Consider the following 27848-nt stretch of genomic DNA (forward strand, 5'->3'; position numbering starts at 1 on the left):
ATTGGTTAAAAGCAAATTATAGATCCTGCCTGAACTCAAGGAGAGGGGACATGACTCATTCGGGGCCATGTTAGGGTGTGTCTGTCACATCCATATAAGCATCCACACAGGCTTTCAGACCATCATGGTCATAGTCACGGGTCACTGCCATCCAAGATAGCGTGAGATTATGTGTAGACTAAACTATGGACCTGAACAGATCCTAGATGTGGAATTAACACTAACAGTAACATTAACAGTAAATCGTCCTTTTCCACATCACCCCCATACCTTCCCAGGCTTCCTAAATTTGTCTGCTTTCTCTCTAAAGCACAGAGTGTTCAGACTATTGTTATCCTTGAGTGAACTGCTTCCCTAGCCCCTCACTGATCTCTCTGCCCACTGCTTCTGCCTCATTTCCTTTACATAATCTATTCCCAGTGGGGAAACCAAGGTTTTGTTTTTCTAAAATATACATTTGATAACACCTGTCCCTAATTCAAGGTCTTTACCAGCCGCACATTACACTGAGGTTAAGCCACAAACTTCTCAACATCTAATCTCTGCTTATCTTTCCAGCTTCCTCTGTCTCTATCCTGCCATTAAACGCCAAGATCTGTCAAGTTAACTATTTCTTTGTTTTTCGGAAGGTCTATCTTTTTTCTAGGTTCTGCTCCTGCTACCCTATTTCTTCCATCTGAAACAAGTTTCCATAGCCCTCATCCCTTCTAGCTTCAGTGAGTCCTGACTTTGCAAATTCATAGTTGTTGTCAGCTCCGTGGTCCCTAACCCCACTAAGTTAAGTGTTGCTTCTACGTTTTCTCATAGGTCCATGTACTTCTCAAATCCTGGTGCTTAGGACTTTGTTAAGATCTGCCTGACTCCTTAGCTGCTAAATCAATAAGATTAACATAGAGATTGACCTCCTGGCTGCTAAGTGGTGGTTGAATAAACAAACGCCAAGTTTTATTGGGAGCGGCTATCTCGACAATCTCCATGCCTTGCCTTCATTTGTTTTCTAATGTGGAAAGGTGTCAAGCGAGAACAAAATATCACCTGTGCAATAATGTTCATTTTGAGAAAATTTTAGATTTACAAAGGATTTGTTAAAATGGTACTGAGCGCCATATATCTTTCACCCAGGTTCATGCACTGTTCAGATGGCATGTAACCCGAGTGTAGATATCAAAAGTAAAAAATTAACATTGGTACCATACGGTCAGCTAAATTACAGCTTTTATTTAAATTTCACCAGTTTTTACAATTGTACTTTTTTTTTTTTTTTTTCAGAACATAATCCAGGATCCCACATTACATTTAGTTGTTTAGTTTCTTTGGTCTTCTCCAGTCTCTTACACTTCCTCAATGTTTCCTTTATTTAGTGATCGTCATACTTTCAAAGAGTACTGGTAAGCAATTTTGCCGAAGGTCTATGAATGTAGGTGTCTGACGGTAAACAGCGGGTAGACTGAAGCTAGGTATTATTGGAAAGAACGTCTCAAAAGTGATTTGCCATTCTTACTCTAGTACATCAACATGTCCGCATGCTTAAGACAGTGACACTAACCCTCAGTATTGCCTCAGTGTGTTTTCACATGTCTGCCAAGTTTCTTGACTGTAGAGTTACTTTTCCCTTTGCAATTAACAAATGTTTATTTTAGGGGTGGTATTCTGAGATGATGCAATTATCCTATTTCTGCTCAAATCTTCAGCAAGGAAAACCACTGATCATTGACTGAATCAATTATTACCCTGGTGGTTTAATATTATCTTTCCCCCCACACATTCTATATCTAGAAATTGAATTGTTTGCTAAGGGAGACTTATTTCTCTCTTCTTTATTACTTTATTCAGTTATTTATGTCAGTATAGACTCAAGAATATCCATTTCTTCCCATGGGTTAAAATCACTGTCACTGGCTTTCTATTGTTATTTTGTTTTGTTCAAATTGTTCCAAATTTGGCCACTGGGGAGCTCTTTTAGTGTTGGTAGGTTGTCTGTCTCTCTCCCTCTCTCCCTCTCCCCCCCTTCCCCTTCCTCCCTTTGTTCTTACCTTCTTCCCTTCACTTCTTTCTTACTCTCTGATAACAAGATGTTCCATGTTACTCTTTCATTTTCATGTCCCAGCCCTGGAAACGACCACTTCTAAAATCCAAGGAATCTTGGTTCCTTTTATTAGAGAATTTATACCTGCTTCTCAGAACACTGTGATAGTTTAATCCTACACTGTAGTGGTTGATTGATTATGTCAACTTGAGAAGTTTAGAAGCATAACTAAACTTGGCTCAGCAATTGACCCAGCAATTCTACACCCTAAGGTGTAGAGGAGCCAACCTAGGGTATAGAAGAGCCACCCTAGGGTGGATCATCACCTAGATAATATAAAAGAGAAAAGAAGAAGGACAGAGGTACTTCCACTCCTTTTGGAGGAGCTCCAGTCTTCACCTTCAGCGTGGACTTAGTCTCCTGGCTTCTAGTGCAGACTCTTTGGCTTCCACCTTGGATCCATCAGCCTTCCGTCGCGGACTCATCGGCCTCCTGGTACAGACTTGCACGGAACTCTGCGGTGAACTCCAGACCCTGGACTGATTCCTTCAGTCTTCAGTGTGCAGACACCCTCTGCACACTTCCTCATACAACTCTCTGGCTGACCATCATAAGCCAACCTTGTAATTTCTTATAATTTGTACATCCTGTATTATATCTGTTTCTCCAGTAAAAGCTTGACTGATACATGCACCCATCCCCATGCTGCCTATCGGAGGTCCCTCTCCTGTTCTTCAAGGAAGAACAAACTTTAAGATAGTTCTAGGAACTTCCATGGGTCCATGGCATAGTAATGGGCACACAGACACACACTACAGCAGAAAGAGTGCTGAGCTCTGACCTGGGGGATAATCCTGATGATTAGCATTTTGACTCTGGGTCTGGTTTGCATAGAAAAGACATTATGTTATAAAAGAAATAATAAATATAAATGCAATCAAGAGAAATCTGCCTGAAAAAATATGTATGTTTCAAGTATGTTCTCACGTTCCTAGATTTCAGTGGTAACAAATGATTGCAGTTATTGTTACCCTAGGAAAAATGAATGAATCCATAAAAAGAGGCTTCTTTCTCTACTTTCCCACCCCTCCCCCTGAAAGCATTTGAATCTGAGACTTCACTTTGCCAGCAGCGGGGGGGAAAAAAAAGCAAGTACCTTTACAAGAATAATCAAAACAATGAGTCACAAACTCTGCAAGGATTTAAGATTATTTCCCTGTTTTGAGAACCTTGAGGGGATTATGCTAAATCACAGGCTGAAGGGTGGAAAGGAGACAGCATGCAGCTGGAGGACATCCATGTCTGCATGGCACACATTCACAGGATGCAGGCTGGCCTCCAGACAACAAACAGGCCTTCCTTCCACGCCGCATTCCAGGCCTTGCTGTTGGGGGGGCCAAGGCAGAGACATGTAGTTAAGTGTGATCATAAGTGATTATTCAGAAGCCACTAGAAGCTGGTGGTCTCTTGAAACGCTCTTCCTACTTTCTCACATACTCTCTGCTGCTCTGCAGTTCGCAAAAAATAAATAAGTCATCCCTGAGGACATGCACCTTTAAATATCAGCTTTATTAAACTAAATGATTAATATTAACTAAATGTTTTTAACTGGCAAAAAAAAAGCAAGAAAGACGTAGCAAAACCCCCTGAAAGCTGAGTGTTCAGTGAAATCTCTATTCCCAATGCTAAACTTTTTTTCTTTTTTTACTAGCATTCCATTATCTCAGATTCCTGTGCTGTATATACAGCCTGGGTGATGTTTAAGAGCCTGGAGCCCATCTCTTCCAAGAATGCTTAACACGATGTCCAGCTCACAGTTGCCAAGAAAGGAATTCTATTTGCTTTATTGGTTAAGAGAAATTCTGTTGACAGTGGCAGGATCTTGTGTTGTGTCCATTTTTACCCTGTGGTTGCCACAGGATGAGGTTGGGTTGATGGTGCTGACCACCGCGAGCTTGATGAAATTCACAGAGAGAATCTTACTGGGGGTCGGGGGGGATGTCGGGTTTTATGAGTGTGATTTTCACAACCACCTCACTATCCACTATCCCTACAAAACCAATTTCCAGCTTGCCAAATGGCACTTGGTAGCTTACACTAAGGATTCATCCATCCCTTGTTATCCATCAGAAATTGAGAGTTTTGTTTTATATTCCTAATATTTACTTGTATTATCCTCCAATGTACAGTTCATGGAAAGATTTAACGCAGTACTCAAAAAGTTAGAGAGCTTGTCAAATGAATGTTTGCAAAGTGGCCTGAGAAAGCCCTTCTGAATGTCACTGAAGTCATGAATAAGCAAGGGTTGATTTTTGTAAGATTCTAGTTAGTCATCTAGAGATAATGGTAGCATTGAGGAGATTTCCACAGTGCCTCCAGGAGTGCTACTTTGGCTAAGGTACTGAAATGGAATGAGAAACAAACAAAGTGTAGGATAATCCTACCTCTTCTCCCCGTCACATAAGCTCAGAATGCAGAGGCTGCCTGGTTAGGAAATGAAGAGTGAGAGCAAAAAAGAGAGGGCATTGTTAATTTCCTGCCCACTCATTTTTTCCCTGCGAAGTAGGTGGCCTTCTCCCAGCTCCATGAATGACTGTATATCATGATTCTGTAACCTCCCATGGAAAATTTCCATTTACTTTCTTAATGCACAACAAACTTGGTTGTTTTTTTTTTCTTCTTCTTCTTGCTTTCATTAATTACCTAAGCCATTAGCGTTTATTTGTTTCAAACTGAACTGAGGTCAAGAGAAAATCATTTCAGGAAGGTGGGAGGAAATCAGTATCAGCTTCCATATGCCATAAAACTGCAGCAAGCAGATACCTACAGGTTGCGTCACTTACAATAAATAAATTGCTAATATGTTATCATCCTCCGCAGAAGCCTCACAGCCATGGTTAATATCCTATGCTCTTATTCCCAAGTCACGGCTTAAATCAGATGTGTAAAAACTTGAAGTCACTCAGTTGGATGGATTTTTATTTTGGGTAAATTAACATACTTTACAAGCTAAACAGAGAAGTACACATGTGGAAGGAATGAAGGTGCCCATCCCTAATACTCAATGGCTACACATGTGCCCCATTGAAGAGGGCACACCCTCCCCAACTGCATTTGTGCCCTTGATCACCTGGAGGATATGGGCCTGGGACTTCTTTCCCCCTTCATGCCATTTAAAAGCTGAGAACAAGACTTTATTCCCCCTACATTTTCACAAGTGAGTGAGTGAGTGTTCTCTAGCCAACACTTTGCTGAGCGGGATTCATCCTAAACCCAATGTAAAAGCAACTCAGTAATGTAAGAATTGAATACACTGCTCGGCCTCCTGATACAGAGGATACAGCCCTTTTCCTTATTAAAAAGAGAGGAAAGAACATTTTATTCTGCTCAAGAAAAGCTTTACTGACTGAAGAGATGACCCAGGCTTCCTGAACGGAGATAATTAACATTGTCAGCTTATTACAAGGCTGGCATAAACATGCTAGAAAATGACACCTTGTCTTAATCATTCTGTGCCCCGGAGGAAGTATTTCTCAAGCACATGCAAACCTCCAGTTTGTGCTGCATATTAGCAACTGTGTTCAAGTTCAAAGCCGTGGTGTGAAGGTCAGTCAGGTCCTCTCCTCCCAAGTCTGTGGCCTAGCATTAGAAATATGCAGAGTGAAGTCAAGTAAACACAAGAGCGAGGAGAAAGTTTTTAGTGGTTAGTGAGCATTTAGTGAATACTGAAAATAAAACCCATGCCACCTCACTGGGATGAGAAATCACATTTAAAGACCTTTCTAAGTGATGATTCCCAAATTGCTACAGGCAATTTACCCAGAGCTTGGTGCTTCATATGTAATTATACTAGAGAGTAAAGGCTATTCTTATGCAGTCATAATACAGTTTCTATTTTATAAATACTGTGTAATTCTTCTTAATTGCTGCCCCTGAAACAAAACAGTCCTAGGTGGAAATGCAAAGAGAAGTGAGAAAGGCCAACAGTTAGAAAAGAAGGTTCTAACCATAAAATAACCAACCCTTCCAATGGTTATCATTTCAAGGGACCAGAGGTCTAATCAACCAGATAAGGGAGCTTCAATGTCATGTACAGTAATAACTAACACTGAGCAATTAAAGGGTGGAAGTCACCGTTCTAAAGTATTTTCTTGGATTGTTCCACTTAATACTTACAAGGACAATCTGAAGCAGTCTTTTATTCTCCAAATATTTATCGAGCACCTACAATATGTCAAACACTAGTCTAGGTAGAGATATTGCCTAGATCAACACACACACAAATCTTTGCTTCTAACAGGAAGCTGTATAGCCAGGATATGAATCCAAAATGTCTGGCTACTGGAATATAAAATTATTGTAATTAGCAAGTATCATAAAACACAGCCTCTTTTGGAAACCAGTGAGAAATCTCATAAATCAAAAGCAGTTAAAGTGAAACAATGGGAACAGTTCGTGTTCTCTGAAGGACAGTACTGAATTGCTGAGGATAAGCTTTGCTCTAATGAAATGATCTGAGCAGAGCTTGCAGTTGCAGAGCTGGCAATAGAAGTCAGCACAATGGGCTCAGTTTCGGGCTGTTCCACTTGCTAGATGTACGCTTTGGGCTGGGTGTTAAATTCTCTGAGCCTCGCATTTCTTGTCTGAAAAGTAGAGATTTTAGTAGTACCTGGCTCATTGTGTTGTGGTGAGCAATTAAATGAGATAGTGTAAACAAGGTATCTTGCAAAGTGCTTGTATAAACTGTTTTTAGTATTTGCCATTTTTGAGCCCTCAGACCTAGAAAACAGAATACGTGGAACTATTTTAAATCATCTTAGGAATGTGAGCCCTGCACCTTGTAAATGTCTGATTATACAGATGAGGCAGAACAGAAGACTGTGCCCCACCTATCTGCAGAATGTGTGATTGTGTCGGTGGGCATCAGAGAGAGAAAGACGACAGACTGGGCCTGCATCAGCCAAGTGCACTGTTTGTTCAACCTGACTTCGGTGTTGATTGAGCGCCCTTTGCCCAAGATAACTGGTTGTTTCATTCTGTGTTACCAACTTTGCTCTCTGTAGCTCTCTAACCTTAGGATAGCTGTGTCTTTCAGGGGTCATTAAAAGCAAAAGTGTCTAAATGACTTTGTGTACCAGGATATTGCCTGACCCAACACTCCATAGCTAATTTTTTTTAAATTTCACAACCTCTGGCTTTATTTTCTTTTTCACTTATTTGCTTCATCTCCTCTCTGATGAGGAGGCTTCCACTGATAAATCCTTGTGGTTTGACCTACTATCACTGACTTCCTTTCCTGTACACAGCTCTCAAAGGCATCCTTCTTCTTTATCGAGAACTTAAAAGTTCAGGGCTCATCTTACTCAAGCCAAGATTTACTCAAATGATCACACAATGTGATCACCTAAATTTGAAAGTTAATGAGCTATATCTTTAGGATGTTGTTCATCCCATCCACTCAGTGACCCCCAAATCTGATTGGAAATCCATGCCTGAATATCCAAAGGCTACTTCAAATTTCAGGGTAAGGGGACAAAGATATGCACAGACTCAAAGACTTTATTCTGTAAAAAATATATTGATTCTCAGCAGTCTCTTCCTGTTCTAATTTAGGCACATATATGAAATCCAAGCTTTTGGGACCCACATTCCATTTGCAAACATAAGAATCCAAATTATCTCAAACTTTGTGGACTAACACACAGTGTCTTACAGTGCTTTGGGTTAGAAGTGTGACAGAGGTCGTCAGGGTTTCTCTAGATTCTCTAAGAGAAAATCAGTTTCTTTGCCTGCTTCAACTTCCAGATGTCATCTACATTTCTCGGTTAATAGTCCTCTTCCGCTATTCCCAAAGCCAGTAACATCACATTTCTATGACCTTTCCTCCTTCGTCACCTCTCCCTCAGACCTCAGCCTTGGAGCTATGCTGGAAGGGTTCTTTACATTCAGAGAATCATGTGCTGAAGTTCGGCTCACTGGGATAATCTGGGATCACTGCTTTGTCTCGGAGTCCCTAACCTCAATCACATCTGCAAAGCCCTCTCTTCCACGTAAGGTAACATAGGTACAAGTTCTGAATAGTAAAGTTTGGATATCTTGAGGCCATTATCATTATTATAGTTTTTGTTTTCTTCAGATCTACATGTACCTACTGTGTGCCAGTTCACCTTTTTATGAGGGCCAAAGAGTTCAGTTTTATTTCTATCTGTGTTAGTGAGTCTTTATAGGAAAGAATTCAAGGCTTAAAATGAATTCAACACTTCTTGATGATTCCTTTCTTTTGGTATGTTTGCACTTACTACTCAGTCAAATGAAACCTCTTTACTGTAATAAAAAGTTTTATAGTAACTTTGGTACATTTTGGCTAATGCACATTAGAGATAATATGTATCAATAGTGGAAATGATATTGTAACTCCAAAGTGTACATCTGTGAATAAATTTTGGCTGAGAAGAAACAAAAGTGTTTGGCATACCAAAATGAGTATTCTATAGATGATTAAACAATATAGAGATGTTTACTTATTGAAAATTATGGCACTGCTATGCTTCATAAAGAGAGTTTTAAAGATCTTGTTTCATGATACTTTAAATAAAATACATTTGCAATAGCTTATATTAGCTCAGTGATACTTTGAAGAGTTTATTTTACACTGATGAAAACTTCTTTTCTACTAAACCTGAAAAAACAACCCACAAAAACCATTGTATATAATTAAGGTTCTACTTTGCCATAGAGGCCATATATATCAATTATTCATTAGAAAAGACCACCATGTTGTCATTTGGAATAAACCACTGGGCAGTTGAGAACTTATCAGGAATAGTAAATGACAAGGATCGCTTGCATTTGTGCATCATAGTTTTAAACCATATTTATTGACCTAGAAGTCTCCAGCAATAATTAATCATGAATTATTCATAACAGAGAGAAGATCTCTTGTTATCTGATGGGATCCATTCCTAACCATCTACTCCCAGGACATGTTTGAAGTCTTCTGGCATTTGGCCCTGTGTAGGAGCTTGATTCTTCCAGCTACTTGGTTCACAAGAACATCTTGTATTTCAGTGAAGGAAAAAAAACTACCCTTCTAATATAATGAATAATGAAGAAAACTTTCTACAACTCACTATTTTAAGAACATGTCATTTAAAATTTTGACTTAACTATATCTTTCCCTTAATGCTGAAATGCTAGGACTTTCTTGATTTTAAAAAACATGAAAACTTCAAGGGGCTGGGGATTTAGCTCAGCGGCACAGCGCCTGCCTGGCAAGTGCAAGGTCATGAATTCAATTCCTGGTACTGGAAAAAAACTAAAAAAAAAAACACGAAAACTTCTGAGTCTTGCTTCTAAGGTTCTTCCAGGTCAAATTTTAAGATATTTTCTCTTTTCCTTTTTAACATGCTTCACATTTTTCACATATTAAAAGTTATGCTTTTCTACCTTTCTTTACAATTTCCATTCTCCTTTTGTAATACCTCCTTCACATATTACTAGGCCTCAGGAGCTGAATAAAAGGTTTCAGTATGAAATCATAGGCAGAATTTGGAGTAGAAATACTATTTTTAGCAGAGTTGGATAAAATATAAAGCTTTAAGGTCTCCTAGTGCTTTAATTACAGTTTCCCTTTTGGTTCTGGGTCCTTATTATTCTATTGCAGTGTTCAGAAGAAGTAAAGAAATTTTCATAGATGATTCAATCTAAATGAGTGTTCCAGAGTAACAAGAAAAGAGGACAAGGGAGAGAGAGAGGAAAAACACATTTGTCAAGCACTTAAAGTTGTGCTTGGAATTTTGAAAGAAAAATTTTAAATATTGTACCTAGAAGCAGACACCAGACCCAACCTGCCTGAATTTGAATTGTAACTCTGTTAGAATCCTATCGTTTCTTTATGGCATCGGTCAAGTTCCTTACTTCCTCATCTGGACCTCAGTCTGTTCCCCTGAAAACACGTAGTCACACAGCGTGTAAGCCTAGTGTAGTTTCACAAGTTCTTTGATCCCTTTGAGACCCTGACTTCATTGTTTTGGACATGTATGTCGCAATGCAATTGTTAAATCATATGGTAGTTCTATTTTTGATATTTTGAGGAACCTTCCTACTGTTTTCCATAGTGGTTGCACCATTTCATATTTCTACAGGCAGTGCTAGAGGCTTTCAAGTTCTCTACATCTTCAACAACACTTGTCTTTTGCTGTTATGCATTCTTTTTCTATAATCCTAACAGGTGTGATGTAATGTATCATTCCAGGTTTAATTGGCATTTTTCTGATGATTAGTTATGTTGAACATATTTTCACATATTGTTGACCATTATACTTCATCTCTAGAGAAATATCTAGATGTGTCTTTTGCTGTTTTAAAATCTGCTTTTAAAATTGAATTGTAGGCATTCTTTAATGTTACTTCTTATATAAGTACAAAAAGAAATCTTGAGTATAAGACAACAACAAATAAATCCAGAATAGCCAAAGCAATTTTGAGTAAGAAATCAAAGCTGGGAACATTTACATTTCCTGATTTAAAACTATATTTCAACCTATTATAATCAAAACAGTATGATATTGGCATAGAAACAGACACAGGGACCTAGTAGATGTAATGTGAAAAGTTTAATCTCTTCCACATATACAAGTTAGGAACACCGGACACACATATGGAAAAGGGTGAAATTGGACCTCCTATATTACCCTATGCAGAGAATCAGCTCAAGATGGATTGAAGACTAAGATATAAAACCCAAAACTGTCACAACCCTAGAAGGAAGCAGAAGAAAATGTTCATGACATTAGTTTTCTTTTCCTTTCTAACTTTAGCATTATTGACATACATTACTGTGAAAAAAATCATAATTTTGAGACACAATAAGTAACTGGAGAAAGCTCTGTCTCCCTTCACCATTAAAAAATCTCCCTGAACTTACATATTTTAGACTTCCTGCCTCCCTAAATGTTTCCTACTGACTTCTTTTCCTCCCATCCATCCCTGTAGCATTTATGGCCTGAACTAAATAGGACTTCAGATGGAATTGAGTCAAGAATGAATCATTTTAAGAGCTGAAGTTTAATTTCTGCATGTCATGCACTTGAAATTGTATTCCTAGTTTTGATAATGTATTGTCAGTGAAGATGTTTCCATTGGGGGAAATTAGACAAAGATACACAAGAACTGTTTGTCCTTTTTTTATAACTCTGTTCAATTATCTATAAATATTTCAAGATAAAAAATATAAAACTCACTCATTCTGCTGAACGCAAACTGTGGCTAGTTGGTTTCTAATTATAAGCCATCCACCTCCAATACAAAACTATGGTCCCCAAGGCCAAGAACAATTTTATATAGCCCTTTGGACTTCTTCCACAAACACTGGTATTTTATTGGGCTTATAGTATTTTGTTGGGCTTACATTAAGGGTTATGGAGGAGAAGGTGAATAACTCAAGAGCATAATAGAACTTGCACAAATATTCTTAAATTGATAAATGGGAGACATAAAAAATAACTTAAATTTTTGGACACAGGAATTTAAGGGAATGGTACTCTCAGATTCACTTCTTCCATAACACTGATAAAAATAGATTCAAGATACAAAATATCTGAATGGAACAGTGTTTGAACATTAGAATGGATAAGCATTATTCGTATTACCACGTGTGGCCGCGCTTTCCTTTGAAACATCTGACTGAACATGTGATGCCAAATGACTAGGAAGCGGGGCTGGGGATTTAGCTCAGCGGCAAAAGCGCTTGCCTGGCAAGCGCAAGGTCGTGAGTTCGGTTCCCGGTACCGGAGAAAAAAAAAACCAAAAAAAAAAAAAAAAAAAAAATGACTAGGAAGCTGCATCATTCATTAGGTTCAGTTGTAATTTAATTTACAGGGTTCCTAATGCAAAGAAAAGTTCATTACTTTTCAGGTGAATACATATTCACAACTTCTAAAAAACTTTTTATTTATTTTTTGGCTTCACCTCTTGAAGCATTGCTTAATGGAATGAAACAGAACTTTTCAAAAGATTTCTAAAAAACAGGAAGTGCATCAGTAGACAGCCTTTCTTAGTGGAAATTTATAAACTTTTCTTAACATGGTAGTATTTTCTCCATTGCTATTGCATAAGTTTTATAAACACTACTTATTAAAGAGCAATTTAAAAAGATTTTTTTCTAAATATTGAGGGATGGAAAACTATTTTAGTGGGGTTTTTTTTGTTGTTGTTCTACAAAAGGCACACTCTATGGAGTATGGTGTTACCAAACTCAATATTATGGGTTCGATTCCTATATTGTTGTCTTGGTTACTTTTTTCTTGCTGCTGGGACAAAATACCTTATGCCCAAAATTAAGGAAGGAAAGGTTTATTTCGCTTACAGTTCGTGGAGGTTTCAGTCCATACTTGGCAGATTATAAGGCAGAGTGGCACATGGCAGAGAGCTACAGCTCAGGGTGGCAGACAACAGCAAAAGCAACAAGCACACACCAGCGAGGAATGGGGGAGGAATGGCCTCAAGCACTCTTTTCCTCTCCCTTACATATGCAAACTATTCACCCCAGGGCAGATGCAGCTTTCACACCCATAATCAAACTCTAAATGCCTGCCCCATGGCTGTATGAGGCTTTGGGGGGACACACAGACATAAACCATAACAATTGTCTACTTAGATTCTCCTGGGAGAAATTTGGTATAGGTTGAGTCTGCGATATCTGAAATACTTAGGGCTAAGAGTATTTCAGATTATAGAGTTTATCAGATTTTGAGATTTTTGCATGAACTGTACCGGTTTAGCATCCTTAATCTCAAAATCTAAAATCTGAAATGTTTTGATCATCATATCAGCCTTCAAAATGTTTCAAATTTAAGAGCATTTCAAGTTTTGAGTTTTTGGATTAAGGATGCTTAACACATCTCCTAGTCAAACTACATGTTTAACTTCTAGGGATCCCTGCGGATTTGCTCAGCTCATCCATCTTGTCGCCAAACAGCTCAATGTACTGTCTTAAAATCAAAGTTGTTGAGGTGCACACTTTTAAAAGAAAACAGTCTCATCTCACTATGATGTGAAGGAAAAGTCCCAGTTTTAAGAACCCATAGAAAAGCCTCATATTCACTGTGCCTCAAGGAATATTTCTGATTCGCTTCTCTCCTCTGACCATAATGTTACATCATGAGGGAAGAGAGGTTGTCTGCTTTATTTACCATCATCTCACTAGTACTCTAACAGTGCTTGATGCTCCATGTATATAACAGGCTGCTACAGGTAGGGATACAAATATATTAGATATAGAGAGATACTCCAAGCTGAAACTCTTTTCTCAGTGATGACAACTCTTGCCTATTTGAAGACAACTCTCAGCTCCATGTGTAGCAACAGGTCCAAACCACATACAATTGGCCTAGTTAGTACAGAAATGTGCTTACATGTCTGGAAGTGAATCTCTGGGAAATGCCTTTTTGCATAGAAAAGATATATGGACCAATAATGTTTGGTCACTATTTGTACTTTAGGTAGCAATGTAACCTCAAGTCCTAACAAAACCTGTGAGGCAAAAACAGATGGCAAAACAGCAAACAAGAAGTTATCACTGTAACATCTCCTCCCAGTTTACCTCTTTTATGGTACGTCTCCTAAACAGAAGCTATCTAATGAATATGGGAATAATGTGGTATTGTGTTGTTACCTCTACACTCAAAGTCAAAGATCTGGTTGTTTTTTTTTTTTTCCTTAACCAGCCATAAACTGACATAATGTCACTGGGACTCCTCATTATTTCAATGAGATAAGTGATATCAAGGAGCAAAATTTTTCATTTGTTAGCATCATGGGCTTGCAATGTTCCACAATGAAAATACTTTCAAATGATACAAAGTAGAGAGGGACAATATAAGTGCAAATACAAAAGGCTCCTGACAGGTAAGAAGAACTGATTAAATCTAACAAAACAATATTTAAGAGGATGAAAATAAACTTCTCGACCTGGGTTAAACATATGCACCCAACTGAGATATAGGTTTGGGGATACTCAACTCAGCAGCAACATACATTAAGAAACTAAACACACTCTAAAATGAAATAGCAAACCCTTAAGCTTTCATTTGCAATGAACTCCCATGGGCAACGTCATGTCCCCTCATCTCCCTGAAAGCAGCAGTGACCTCAGGATGCCTTGGCAGGAGAAAATATCTAGTAGCTAACTCAGAGTTCTGCTCTGATCTGTCCTGGGCAAACCGCAGCTAAGATGACAGCATCCAATGGGGGGCTCCACACTTTATGGAGTGTATGTGGAAGTGGATAAGTGACAGTGATGTGAATAATGTAACTGGAAACTATGATCTCTGTGGAGTAAACAAAGTCACTATCTCTTCCTAGTCTAGAGAGGAAAGACTCAGACATGAGTAGACACATGCTAGTTATTTTCAATGTGAAAAGCTGTCATACGGAAGAGGGATTTATCATGCTCCATGTGACTCTAAGGAGACAAACTTAAAGCCAGTGAGGACCTCCAAAGTCTTTGGTTCCAAAGAAGTAAGGAAGAACAGTTGTAACAGCTTCATGTGTTAGTTTCTCTGGCCTATAATATCCATGTATTCAATCACGCTGTAATGTAGAAGTTAACATTCTACACATAAACCCCATAAAGATGTAGTTAACGTTTAAAATAAGGAGACCTTGGATTAAGGAGCTCACACTTGATAATGTGGATGAACTTCATCCAGTTATTGGAAGGCTTTGTATGCAAAGCAGTCACTATTGGAAACACACCTGGCATTCCCAGGGGGCTCTGTCATGGTTTGGTTGCTCACTGATTAATAGAAATTTTCTTATAAAACAAAACCTCAGGTTCTACAAGATTCACATTGTGATATTCTAATGATCATATCATTTCCTAATAGAAAATGTTCCAGAGCATGCGGAAAACAACCAAATAATGCAAAATGAAAATATGTAGTAGTAAAGTTCCAAGACGTTTGCAGAGTCATAAACTACAATTTTTGCCTTGGCTGTAGGACCAAGCTGGGTGATCTACCAAACGATCTTTAATACATTTCTCATATATATGTATATCAGTTTGCATGGCTGTTTATTCATGATGAAATTACCTATTTTAGGCTGCCTGGGTTTTACAAGAGAGCACTCTTATTTTGAATGGGATGGAAGAAATTACGGCTGATTTTTTGAAATCACATCTATTTTCAAAGGTAGCTGCAGCAACAGAGATGCATTTGCACTGGAATTTTGGCTTCAAGGCCAATACCACCTTAAAAATTTGGCTGATTTCCCCAAATCCATAAATTGGAGAAATACCAGTAATAAAAAGGGGAATTATAGGCATGATTTAAATTTTCTTCACTTCCTGAAAGTTAGTCCTTGCCATTGCCAAGAAAGATGTCAAGATCAAAATGCATCCAATAGGATGCCTGATATTTAACTGCAGAAAGAATGTTTCAATGAATAAATTAGCTATCCATTAAGAATAAAGGAAGATTGAATTTTAATAATATAGTACAATACAAAAAAGAAAGGACAGAGATATGTCCACTTGGCTCTGAAAAGGTTCTTGCCTCTGTTTCAATTTTTTCCCACTATTGTTTGTTTCATAACTATTTTTCTTTCTCTTTCTTATTCTTTTCTGTTGTTCTTGCATGGCCCCTTCTCTTTTAAATGTAAATTTTTAAAAATCCTTTTTCCTTTCATATTCAAATGAGAATGGCAAGTCCTCTTAAGAGAGAAGCCTTGACTAAGAATTGGTTATTGACAGTTTGCAAAGTATTTACTCATAAACAAACAATTGACTTCAATTTCTTTGTTTATTTTTTCTTCCTTGTTCTTTGCTTTCCCTAAGTACAATTCTTTGTTTTCTTTTCTGGGCCTTCCAGAAAGGTCAGTAATGACTTATAAATCACACAGAGATCTGGCTTTTATGCATATTCATCTGCACAAATCTGCAATTTGAAAAAAAAAAAAAAAACCTTTTTATTGCCCTTAAGGTGGATGAAATAAATAGCAACCGACTCATTTAAGCCACTTGCCTTTTCTGGCTTTTTTAACTGAGCAGGTTGGAGGAAGCGATAACTGCTGGAAAACCATAAGTAACCATATTTGATGGCAACAGCATGGTTACTTTTTCTAGTCTCACCCAAATGTACAAAGCACCACCCTCCCATACTCTGTTTGGCCCAATCCTTTGAAAAGAACAGTTGTTCAGCTAACCACCAACCACACAAAAATCAAATTGAGCTTTAATTATGGTATCCTTCGATATTACAAGCTAACTAGTAACAGCTTGTTCACACACACACACACACACACACACACACACACACACACATTTTCAGGAGCCATTCAGGTTTTGCATTCACCTGAGAAGAGGGAAACGTGAGCTGTCCTTCTTCTAACTTTAATGTGTTTAGAAAATTTCCATTAAGGTTATATAACCCTGTGTCTGCACTCCCATGGTCAGGACAGCGTTATTCACCACAGCCAGATAGGAAAAAACCAGTGACCACAAATGAACAAATACATTTTAAAAATGTGGTACTGTATATGTACTCAGTCTTTTAAAAAAAAAAAAGCAGCAAATGCTGTCATTTGCAATTAACACAGATGAATCATAGGACACTGCGCTATGTGAAATAAAGCAGGCACATAGAGTCAAATATCATAGGACCTCACTTCTGGGTGGAATCTAAAGAACCAAACTTACAGAAGCAACCAGTAAAATTGCACTTACCAGGGGCTGGGGGAGGGGTGCAAAGTTTCAGGGAGAGATGAGCAACAAGTCATGATGACTTTAATACATTCATTAGCTTATTCATAAGTTAACAATGCATTGTATATTTCAAAATATCTAAAAGAGGATTTTCAATGTTATCATTATGAAGAAATGACAAATATTTGAGGCTCTAATCTGCTAATTAACTTGGTTTGATCATTTCCCAATGCATCATAGTGTGCTCCATAAATATATACAATGATTACTTGTCAAAAATATATCTTTAAAGGAAAACATATATATATATACACATACATATGTATAAATACATACTTAGAATATAATGCTCTAAAACTTGATACACTGATTGACGCAGGATGTTAGGAGGCAAGGATGACCTCAGGATGCTCATCCCTCTCCCTGGGTGGGCTACTCAGGTTGCTCTCATCTCTGTGGGCCTCATCCTGGGCCTGAAGCCTCAGTACCATGGCAGTCACAAACCAACTTGTTCTTTCTTTCTGAGGAGTCCATTTTAGTTGCTGATTTGGGGGGTTCTTGCTTTTACAGTCAAACAAGCATGCAAATATATAGTAGGGTAATTAAATCTTGCATAATTTTATATCACTAATAAAACACACAAGAGTATATGATTATGAGAACTTATATAGCCTCAAGTTCTTTATACCTTTTTCTTCAGTTGTGAGTTCTTTGAAAACAATGTTCAAGAAGCAACATTCTATACCTTAAACTCTAAAGGAAGGAAAGGAAAGAAAAAGTTCTAAAACACCAAAATTTCTGCAGCATAAGGAAAGGGATCTGCCCAAGATGCTATTGATATTGCTGTTTTTATTTAATGTATATGAGATCTCATAAATGTACCTCAGCCATAAACTACACATATGAACTAAAGCAGTGTTTTGTTTGTTTATTTAGACAGGATCTAGCTATGCAGTTCAAGCTGGCTTTGACGTCATTATGTAGCCCAGGCTGGCCTCAAACTGACAGCAATCCTCCTGCCTCAGCCTCCCAAGTGCTGTGACTATAGGCATGTTGTCCCGCCACACCCAGCTGTTAAAGCAGTTTTTGGTTCACAATGGAAAAGTCTTAATTACAATCATTTTTTTTTAAATTTTGCTAATTCATGTCAAAAGAAAATGTAAAAAGGTTTTAAAAACATTTTATAATTGACAAGGGGGAAATGGCAGTTAAGAACAAGCAAAAGGACAAGAAAGAGGAGGAAAAGTAAATCATTTTTCTTGGTGCCAAGAAAAAAAAATATCCCAAACTTGTTTGCATTTGGTGCCCAATTACAGTCCAGCAGCCCAAGTCTACAAACGTGAGCCTTTGTGGTTGAACATATCAACTGGTTTTTGAATTAGAGGATCACATTTCTCAATTAACTTTGAGACTCTAGCCCTTTCAAGAAATAGATTTTGGGATGGCATACAATACCTCAATTCTAAAATGAGAAAGTCAACTGTGAAACTAAATTTAAAATTGCAGTTGTTTTTCTATCAGCCCTTCCTACAATTACTACAGAGAGGAATAGGATGAAGATAGGAAACATTTAAATAAAAATGCGTGTATTCTAGGTTTATTGGCAGGTCTTATGGTTTTAATTACTTGGAGACTGTCAAAATACAGGCTAATGCACACAAGTAAGGAGGTCTGCATGCTTCACTATCTGAGCTTCACCCTCAGCCAGGGAAGATAAACGTTTACCCATGTAGGGGCAGGAGAGGGGCTGGGAAACTGTGGCCCACACTTTGTAACCGGTCCACAGTGCTCACTCCACTGGCCCTCAGCCAGCAAGCTCACTTGAATAAGAACTTCAAGGTGAAGAATTAGACAAAAGGAATCCACTCACTACAACAGAACATGTGAATACAGCCGTGTATATACCACATATGCACAACATCTCATATATTTCATCAGTGCTGTTTATGAATGGGCACGTTATTAAATGTGGCCTCTGCTGACACGTCTGTGGTCAACCTGTCAGCCAAAGAAGTTCTGCTCAGTGTTGAACTCTGTTTTACACATAGAGAGCCTATCTATCACCTGGGCTTAGAAAGTCAGGTACCACATACCAGAAGCACTTTCAATTTTAGGGGTGTTTGTTAATTTACTGATGATGCTAACATATCTCTGGCTATTTTTCCAAGATTAAAGATAAGCCACACAAATGGTATCACTATAATCAGAGAGAGAGAGAGAGAGAGAGAGACAGAGAGACAGAGAGACAGAGAGAGAGGTGAGCTATGGTAAGCTGAGTAATGATATATGGTTTTGACCTTATACACCAAAATACCCACTTGAACATACTTTTGCTTGCATATTTTCACTAGAAAACTTACAAATTAAAATAAGCACACTTTGAAATATTATAATAAGTTAGTACTTGAGGATTTGTGCTACTTTTTTTTTTTTGTACCGGGAATTTAACTCAGGACCTCACGCTTGCCAGGCAAGTGCTTGTGCCACTGAGCTATATCCCCAGCCCCAATACTTGAGCATTTGTTACGGGCCAGGTGCTAAAACACCTGCATGTCATAACTTATTCAGTCCTAATAACTGAGAGAGGCCCTACCGCATGATTTTTATAACTAAGGAAGTGACATGCCACAAGTTGAGAAATAACATGCCACAGATTACCGGATTCAGTTAACAAAAGCTTCAAGCTATTCTCTCTATTAACAAATGGGCACTGCATTCTTATGGACCCCACGTACCAATTTGGTACTGAGTGTGGGGGAAAATCAGAGAGGACAATAAAATGTAAAGACTCTGAAACAGCTGACCCAAACTCAGGTCCAGTCAGGCACACAGTTTCTAGCAGTCCAAGGCCTCGAGCTGGCTCCCTAGGGTTATTTCCCACGCAGTTTGGACAGAAAAAAGATGGTGTCATGGGACCATCCTGGCCAGTCTTGGGAAGTGTCTAAGTAAAAAGCTGCAGCTTATTCTAGCAAGTGTAATTTCTTGCAGACTTAAAAAACAAAAGTTACTTGTAAGGTTGATGAGGTCTATGCGGTAGAAAGAGGCATGTGAAGTACTAAGCAAAGACAAGATACAGCTAAATTAAAAATGAATGCAGTACTGTAATAGCCGATTTTCGAAACTGATAGATTAGAAATTATCTGCAGTTATTTTCACTGAATTATGGGAAACATCTCAGAGTTATCTCCCAAGGGTAAGTCAAAGCCATGCTACTTTTTAAATGTGAGGTATGGCGGCCCAAAGATGGAACAGAAAAGCAACGGCTGTCTAAGGCACACTGGGTGTCATTCATGAACCTGCCCAACAAGCAGGAGCGTCTATGTCTTCAGATCAATTTATACTTGCCAATGTTATTATTAAATACTATTACAATAAGAGGAAAAAAGAAAAACAATGGGCTGTCTGTAGATGACATAAAAACAGCAATCGTTCAAGCCACGGAGTCTATCTTGGTGGTTTCCACCTAAATGAAAATAAATGATCTTGATGGAATGTATACAACAAAGTGGAGAGAGAAAGCAGTACAAAGAGGATTCAGTTATGCAGTCAGGATTTTAGAGTTGTTGAGGAACTTCATGATAAGCTGAATGTACACAGAAGCTGTTCTTCGTGCTCAGCCATGACCTTGGGCTTGTGGTGTGAGGCACCACCCTTATAAAGAGTGCCTGGAGTGAGAAGACAAGAGAGCCTGTGCAGAGCTCTGGAAGCCCCAAGTTCTGAGAGATAGCATAGAAAGAGCAGCTTATGAAGATAGCCACTTAAGGGCAATAGAAAGGCAGCTAGAAAGCCATGAAATGTGTTGTCATAGGAGCCTTGGAAGGAAGATGTAGTGGTCAGCTTTTCCATTGATGAGAAAAATATCTAACAGCCACAGTTTAAAGGAGAGGCTGATTCTGGCTCCTGGTTTCAGGGCATTCAGTCCATGGTCATGGGCTCCAAGGCAGAAATGGCACGATGGAAGGGTGTGGCAGAGCAAACGTGCCTAGATCATAGCAACTGGAAAGCAAAGCAGGGAAACAGTGCAGAGAAGAGGGGGCTGGAGATCAGATACAGTACCCAAGATCACACCTCCATAACCCACCCGGAGACCCCCAGAAGTAGTTTTACTAATCTGCTAGGCAGCTCATTCAAGTTGACACTCCACCTTAACCATCACTGAAGGTAATTTAGGAAAGAAGAGGGGTTGTGTTGAGTAACAAGAAGAGGTCTAGAAAGATCAGACTAGAAAATACTCATTCGGTTTCTTGGGCATTACTTGCTGGTGGCTTCAGGAACAGTCACAATGGAAGATGAGTTTACTTTCTGCAAAAAATGGGAGATCTGGAAAAGTTAAAAGAAGGGCAGAGCCAATATTCAAGAAGTTTGAAGAAAAGATGAGGATGGCACAGTGCACAAAGACATACTCAAGGGAAACTGGGCAGGAGAGAACGGAGGGACTGATTGGAACAGCTCGGGGAGAGACAAAGGAAACTCACGATGATGGATCAGACTGGATAAGACAAGGTAGGAGGCACCAGCTCGCTCCGAGAGGAGGAAGGTGGGAAAGAGACGGATATATAGAAAGAGAACTGAGTGGTTCTTCTGAGGAGTTTTAAAATTTATGTTCAATTTTTTTAAGCATGTGGAGTTTATCTTAATAATTGATGTGAGACTTTTTAGAAAAAGTTCCTTTCCCTTACTACTTATAGTAAATATTAAATGAGTAAATCATGACTGGCCCTCCACTCACAGGGGCTCAGATGAGATATTTTGGGCACCGTAGGCCCCCATACTCCCTGCCCTTCACTTGTCGCTAGCCCAAACTTTCCTCATTCTCCAGCTCCTTCTGCCAGCTGCAGAAAAGAGGTTCTCATGCCATTAGAAAACACCCGGGAGATTAACGGGGAGGAGTTTAACCACCCTCAAGCTTGTGAAGGCTGGCAGTGTCAGCACTGGCAGCTACTTGGTTTTCCTGCTTGGATTCCGCCAGAGGCAAAAGCAGGCAGCACACAGAAGGAAAGCACGGTGGCAGAAAAGTGCACTTAAAAAAATGAAAAGAAAAATACAGAAGAAGGCTTAGAATAGATTACTGCCAAAATCAGGCCAGGGGGGTGATTAAGAAAGGGATTGGTCACAGAATTAAAAGGTGCTTCTGTGTTCAAGATCATGTGATTACCCACTGTATTACTTTCAAAAGAGTTTCTCTCTACAAACATACACTGCTCGATACCTGTTTGTTTACTTTGTTAAGACCCAAAAGTTCTGTGTGCAAAGAGATTTATGATTGAGAGACCAGTACTCGTAACCCACAGCATCTTAGCAACAGCTCCTTTAGCAGGCTTTGATTATGAAATCTGCCAGGGATATAGCTCAGGGGCACAGCGCTTGCCCGGCAACATGAGGTCATGAGTTCAATTCCCAGCACCAACTGTGTAATCTAAAATATTATTTACAAACTGAATGTCAGGTACATTTTTCAGTTCCATCATTCCACTCTGAATCTTATAGGTATATACACTTTTTCTCAAGTGGGTCATCAAAAACACTCTGAATTATTGATGTTAGCCATAATTTGAAAATTTAACTTCACTCCAGAGGCAAGAGCAATAGCTGTCTTGAGTTGAGAGTCTATACTCTTAACTTTCAAGAGTCCTCTTCTAGTTTTAGAAGTATTGGACAATAATGCCAATATTCTGTTTCTAGTAAAGATATATTAATTCTACAAGAACTTACAAAGTACCCAATATATGCTTGACATTGTACAGTCTGCTGAGAATATCAAAATGATTGAGGTATAGAACAACTGCTCTGGATCTCATATAGTGTGAAAAAAGCAAATAAATTTTTAAAAATTTCCACAATCTGATTTCTTTGGAGGTTGTTTAATCACCATGCCTCAGAATATCAAGACCACTGCCTTGTGCAATATCAACAAAGCTACTTTTTCAGGAATAAGCAAAAGGATACATAACAGTTGGTCATGCAAAATAAATGTTCCCAAGAGAAGGAGGACGACAAGCAAGAATGAGAAATGCCAACCACTCACCTGCCCAATCCCAAGAGGCAGTGGCCAACACATACCCACACATACTCTAAAAAACGACAACAGAAATCTTACCTGATTTCCCCACGCCTGCTCTCCCAAATACTGCGAGTTTGACCTCCGCACTTTTAGCCATGGTGGGTTTTGGTAGAATTTACTGTTGTTAAAACTAAATATCTGAGCAAATTCTTTTGTTCCCGGTCATTGAAGTCACCATATCATTGTAAATTTTGGAAGAGTCCACAATCCTTAAACAAAAGAGATTTGGAAATTCATGGCTGGAAGATGAATTAATTTGTATTAAGTATCTATGGTATGCCAGTAACTATTCACTTTATCGGCATTTTCTAATTTGATCTCCCACATGATCCTGCGAGAGGATCCTCGTAATTTATTGCAAACTATTTAATTAATGAAAGAAAGACCCAGGATTTAAGAATTTAAATGCTGGATTCCAAATATGTGCATGTTCACACAATATCATTTTCTAAAGTATTCCCTCAGGAAACTTTTTTATTTTATTTTATTTTTTTTTGGTTTTTCTCAGGTACCGGGAACCGAACTCACGACCTTGCGCTTGCCAGGCAGGCGCTTTTGCCGCTGAGCTAAATCCCCAGCCCCTCCCTCAGGAAACTTTTATGAAGGCATTGTTTCTTGGCAGGAATTGATAATAAATACTTGAAGTACAAGAATACATGCACTTACCACCTGTATGTAAACATACAAGTACACATGATGGAGAAGGTCACTTCAGGGCTTCTTTATTTCTTTTAGACTGAATAATGTACATTCATATTAATCAACTCCACTGCCATGCAGTTCAATTTTTTATTTCAAGGTTAAATTGGATCCTAATTCATGCTCAAGTTATGTAACAGAGGCACATGTTATCGGAGTTGATACATAAGCTCAAGATCATATTTATATATATTTTGTGCACAATGCCCTGGTAGAAAACAAGATAAATACCATGCTTCAAGTTTTGATTCTTTTTTTTTATGATGATCTCACAGAAGTTACTTTATAAACTTGTCCTAACACCTGGAACATGACATTATATACAGCGTAAACACATTTTGTGTTGGTGCTATAGAAATGAATCTAGGTTCTTAATACCAAGGAAACATAAACTTGGAAAGAGCCTTGGGAGGATTAACCAAAGGAATCCTCCGGCCATTGCAAGAGGCTTTCCTTAGGCCCAGAGGATCATCTTGTGCCTGACTTACTATCTAGCCCTAGGTATAGGAGGTGGGTTCACTACCTCTCAATGCTGCTTTCTTTCTAGTCAGCCCCTTCCAGTTAGGAGAATGGTCTTTCTTACACTGAGCTCTGACCTGTCTCCCTGTGGTTTCTGCTGATGTGTCCTGGGCTTTTTCAATGAAGTAATTCGAAACAAGTCAACTACATTTTTTTCTCTCAGAACCCATCAGGGTCTTGGCTGTTATGCCTCTTGGTCCTGTCTCACATTTCTACTGTCCAGCACGTGGATTCATTCTCCAAAGGACAAGCATCATGGATTCTTTTCTTTTGCCTTTTATCCTCTCCTTCCCCTCTCACCATATGCACCACTCCTCCCTGGTACCCACTGCTTTTATGATCCTAAAAACCTGATGCCCGCAACCTTCACCACTTGAGGAGTGACCTGACCAACTGACACAGGAGAAGCTCCCGGGGACACTCCCTGTGTGCTGTGGCTGTGCTGTTCCACCACCACTTAGAGGGAGCTCCTGTCACCCACCTGGACTGCACACTCCTGTACTCTGAATTCCTGTAACTGACACTTTAAAGATAAACACGAGACTTCGTTTCTGTCAGTGTTAAACTTAATCACATCAGTTCTTATGATTCACCCACTTATGCATATCTAATAATATTTGTGAAACACCAATCTGTTATCCAAACAGGTTAACTGCTCCTAGGAGCATTTCTTAATCTGCAGGTGTTTAAAAAGAACTCAAGAGAGAAAAAGTGAAAATTCCTCTGACGTGTCCATCGAGACAGTAATATGCAATCTTTCCTTGTGCATTTGAGTCATCAACTCGGCCCTAACAAACTTTGTATTTGCTGATTTCCAAACTTCCAGAACATCCTCTGAAGGAAGAAATGTCAACATTAACTATTGCTTACTTCATCTCCCTATAAAAAAACTGCTTAGTGATCATTAATAGTACCCAAAACTCCAAAGCATAAACGTTTATAATTTATCTAATCCCATACTTTTGGATAAAGATGAAAGGATTTCTTTATTTGTCATTTTATATGAATTCATCAAGAAAAGCTTTCTATGTATAGGTCCAGGGCTTCATTATAGAAGCATACTATATTGGAATAGATTAACTATATAAATTTGAATTATATAAATTCTACATGAGCTGGGCATGGTGGCACATGCCTGTAATCCCAGCACTTGGGAGGCTCAGACAGGAGGATGGCTGTGAGTTCAAGGGCAGCCTGGACTACATAGTGAGACCCTGTCTCAAAAAACCAAAAACAAACAAATAAATAAATAAAATTCTAGATGAGAATAGTTGCTGGCTAACATCTTTGAAAAAAACCATAGACGTCTTGGGACAATTTACTATTTTATGCAAAACTGTTCATTCTTGGGTATTGAAAATCTAAGTAATTATTTTCTTGATAAGTGCTGCATAAAAGTAACCATCATATGTGAATTTTAAAAACAAGTCAAATATCTCAGCAAACTCCCAAACTGCTTTTCTTGGATGCATAGGAATTTCACGTAGGAAAGAGAAATGATATGGGTTACTTTTTCCATTTATAATTTAATAAAGATATATCTGGTTATTGTCCAACTTATAATCAGAAAAATCACTTAGAGGAAGACATCAAACTGACATAAATCCTTCAAAATTTTACTTCTCACATGAGAATAAGGGAAGTTAAATTTGACAAGATAGAAAATAAGGTGAAAAGCCAGGCTTGGTGGCACAAGCCTATAATCCCAGCACTCGGGAGGCTGAGGCAGGAGGATCTTTGAGAGTTTGAGACAAGCCTGGGCTACAAAGTGAGCTCAAGGCCAGCATGATCTGTATAGCCAGACCCTGTCTCAAAAAAAAGACAAATAAATAAATAGATAAATAAATAAAAGAAATACTGGTATTATAAAAAAATACGGTAAAAGTACAAATTGTTCTACTGAAGTAACCTACGGCCAAATTTCTGATGTTCAAAATAATTTATCATCTAAGACCTTCCATAAAATGGATATAAGAAAACACATGTGTTCCAGTGGGTGCAAATAGTCTGACTGTAGCTAGAAGCTGCCACTCCTCTATTATGCAGACAGTGCTTTATTACAGACGAAAACTTCTCAGTCTCCAGCACTCCTAAAAGTAAAGTCACATCTGAATATTTAGAAGAATAAATGTATAATGGATATTTTGCTAAAAATAGAGTCATGAAGGGAAATTTAGAATGAAGAAAAACCCTCCACATTTTGTATCATTATTAATACATGCATTCATTCCACAGATGCTAAGTTCTGTATGTACAAACAACTGGCCACCTTCTAGGAGCTTAGACTATTAGACCTATGACATTTAGATTGCTGGAACCTTATTTGTTTCTTTATAAACAGTTTTCAATCCTAACAAATCATCCCCAAGACTATACTTACCAAGGTTCCTCTTTCTGTTTTCTGGGAGGTGGAGAGGGGAAAAAGGCATCTTCACAGTCATTTTTTTCTAACTTCTGTTTTCATGTTCTCATCAAAATAAAGAGCAGCTGTTTGGGGAACGAAAGAACCTAATCTGGTCGTGGGAATCAGGTTCTCTCTTTTTTTCCGTTTGGGCCAACCTTTCTCTGGTTCGGAAATCAAGTTTTTCTGATTCCATGAGGAGCTAGGAACCCTCCCTCATATCACCAGGCGGCACCCCCAGAAGAGGGTAATTTTACGAACCCCTTGATATGGCGCTATCTGAAATCAACAGGTACCCTGCAGTGATAAACAAGCCAGGGTGGCTCTGCAGGTCGCTTGCTTTCAAACTAGGGTGTCAACACAGCTTCAATCCAAAAAGCATACTGGAGAGCGCTGGAAAAAGTGGGTGCTGGGTTCACCTCTCTCTCTCTCTCTCTCTCTCTCTCTCTCTCTCTCTCTGCGAACCCCAATTCGCCCCGGTGACCATCAGGACTACCTCTCAGACGCCAAGAGCTCAAAGACTTGAAACAGATCTGCAGCGAGTCGCCCCAAGAGCCACCTGGACACGTGCGTGACACTCACCTGTTCGCTCTCCAGGCCGGGGGAGCTGCGGTCCTTTGCAAGTTCGCAGTGGGTCCCCCAGGACCACGAAGCCCTCCGCCGCCACCAGCCCAGGCTGCAGCTGGTGCGTCCGACTGGCCAGGCTGCGATCGCGGGTGGGAGCCGCAGCGGCAGGGAGCGCGGGCCCGCGGGGGTCCCCTCCCCGGCGCTCGCGGCGGACAGACTGCGGCAGGACGCGAGCTCTGCCCGGTCGAGGCCACCGCTCCGCCGCCGGGATGCTGCAGTGAGGCGCTTTGGCGCCCCCTACTGAGCCAGGGCGGGCTCCTCCCGGACAGCGAGCCCGAAACACCAGGCTTTCACGCGCAGCACCCAAGCCTCGCCTCCTCTTTCCTTTTTTTTTTTTTTTTTTTCCCCCTCAGTTCTCAGCCTCCGGGCTCTGGCAGAAAACCGACTTTGGTTGATTAAAACCTTGCGTATGAAAGCATCACTACGAGCTGTGTTCTGTTCCTCACTTCAAAGGATCTTAGTAACATCCCCTGGAAATACATTAATTATCCCTGCGTTACCCAAGAGGAAACTGGAGATTTGAAAAACAAAACAAAACTAGTCCAAGGCTAGTACATGGCTGGAAGGAAATCTAGGCTGGATCGCAAACTGAGAGATGCCCAGAAAGGCATTAACACTGAACTCCACTGATGTGCTTATGCGTGTATTTGAGAGAGCCCAGCACGGTTCCTGTACCACTTAGCAGCGTTGATAGTCTCCTTGGAGCTGTACACCACCGTGCTCACAGCCTAACAAAGGTATTCAACGTGCGAGCTACGCTAGGCCTGCTGCTACACCCCCTCATCCGATATCCACACCTCCCTGGAGGTGA

At 39.4% G+C, this 27848-nt stretch overlaps 1 protein-coding gene across 2 annotated transcripts in view; it reads right to left on the minus strand.

The window, feature by feature from the left end:
• The window catches only part of Rerg (RAS-like, estrogen-regulated, growth inhibitor), a 115156-nt gene extending 87861 nt beyond the window's left edge, over positions 1-27295 (minus strand). The window contains exons 1-2 of one of the 2 annotated variants that reach the window (XM_005379016.2): positions 26993-27295; positions 22828-23000 (exon numbers count right to left, since the gene is read on the minus strand). In XM_005379016.2, the coding sequence (XP_005379073.1) occupies positions 22828-22888 (61 nt within the window). In that variant the 5' untranslated portion in view covers positions 22889-23000; positions 26993-27295. Of the gene's footprint in view, positions 1-22827; positions 23001-26389; positions 26588-26992 lie in introns of those variants that run through there. The other variant, XM_013511678.1, reaches the window with a different exon arrangement.
• Between the last annotated feature and the right edge of the window lie 553 nt (positions 27296-27848).

Source organism: Chinchilla lanigera, unplaced genomic scaffold (genome assembly GCF_000276665.1).
Source record: "Chinchilla lanigera isolate Chin_1 unplaced genomic scaffold, ChiLan1.0 scaffold00012, whole genome shotgun sequence".
NCBI classification, from domain to species: domain Eukaryota; kingdom Metazoa; phylum Chordata; class Mammalia; order Rodentia; family Chinchillidae; genus Chinchilla; species Chinchilla lanigera.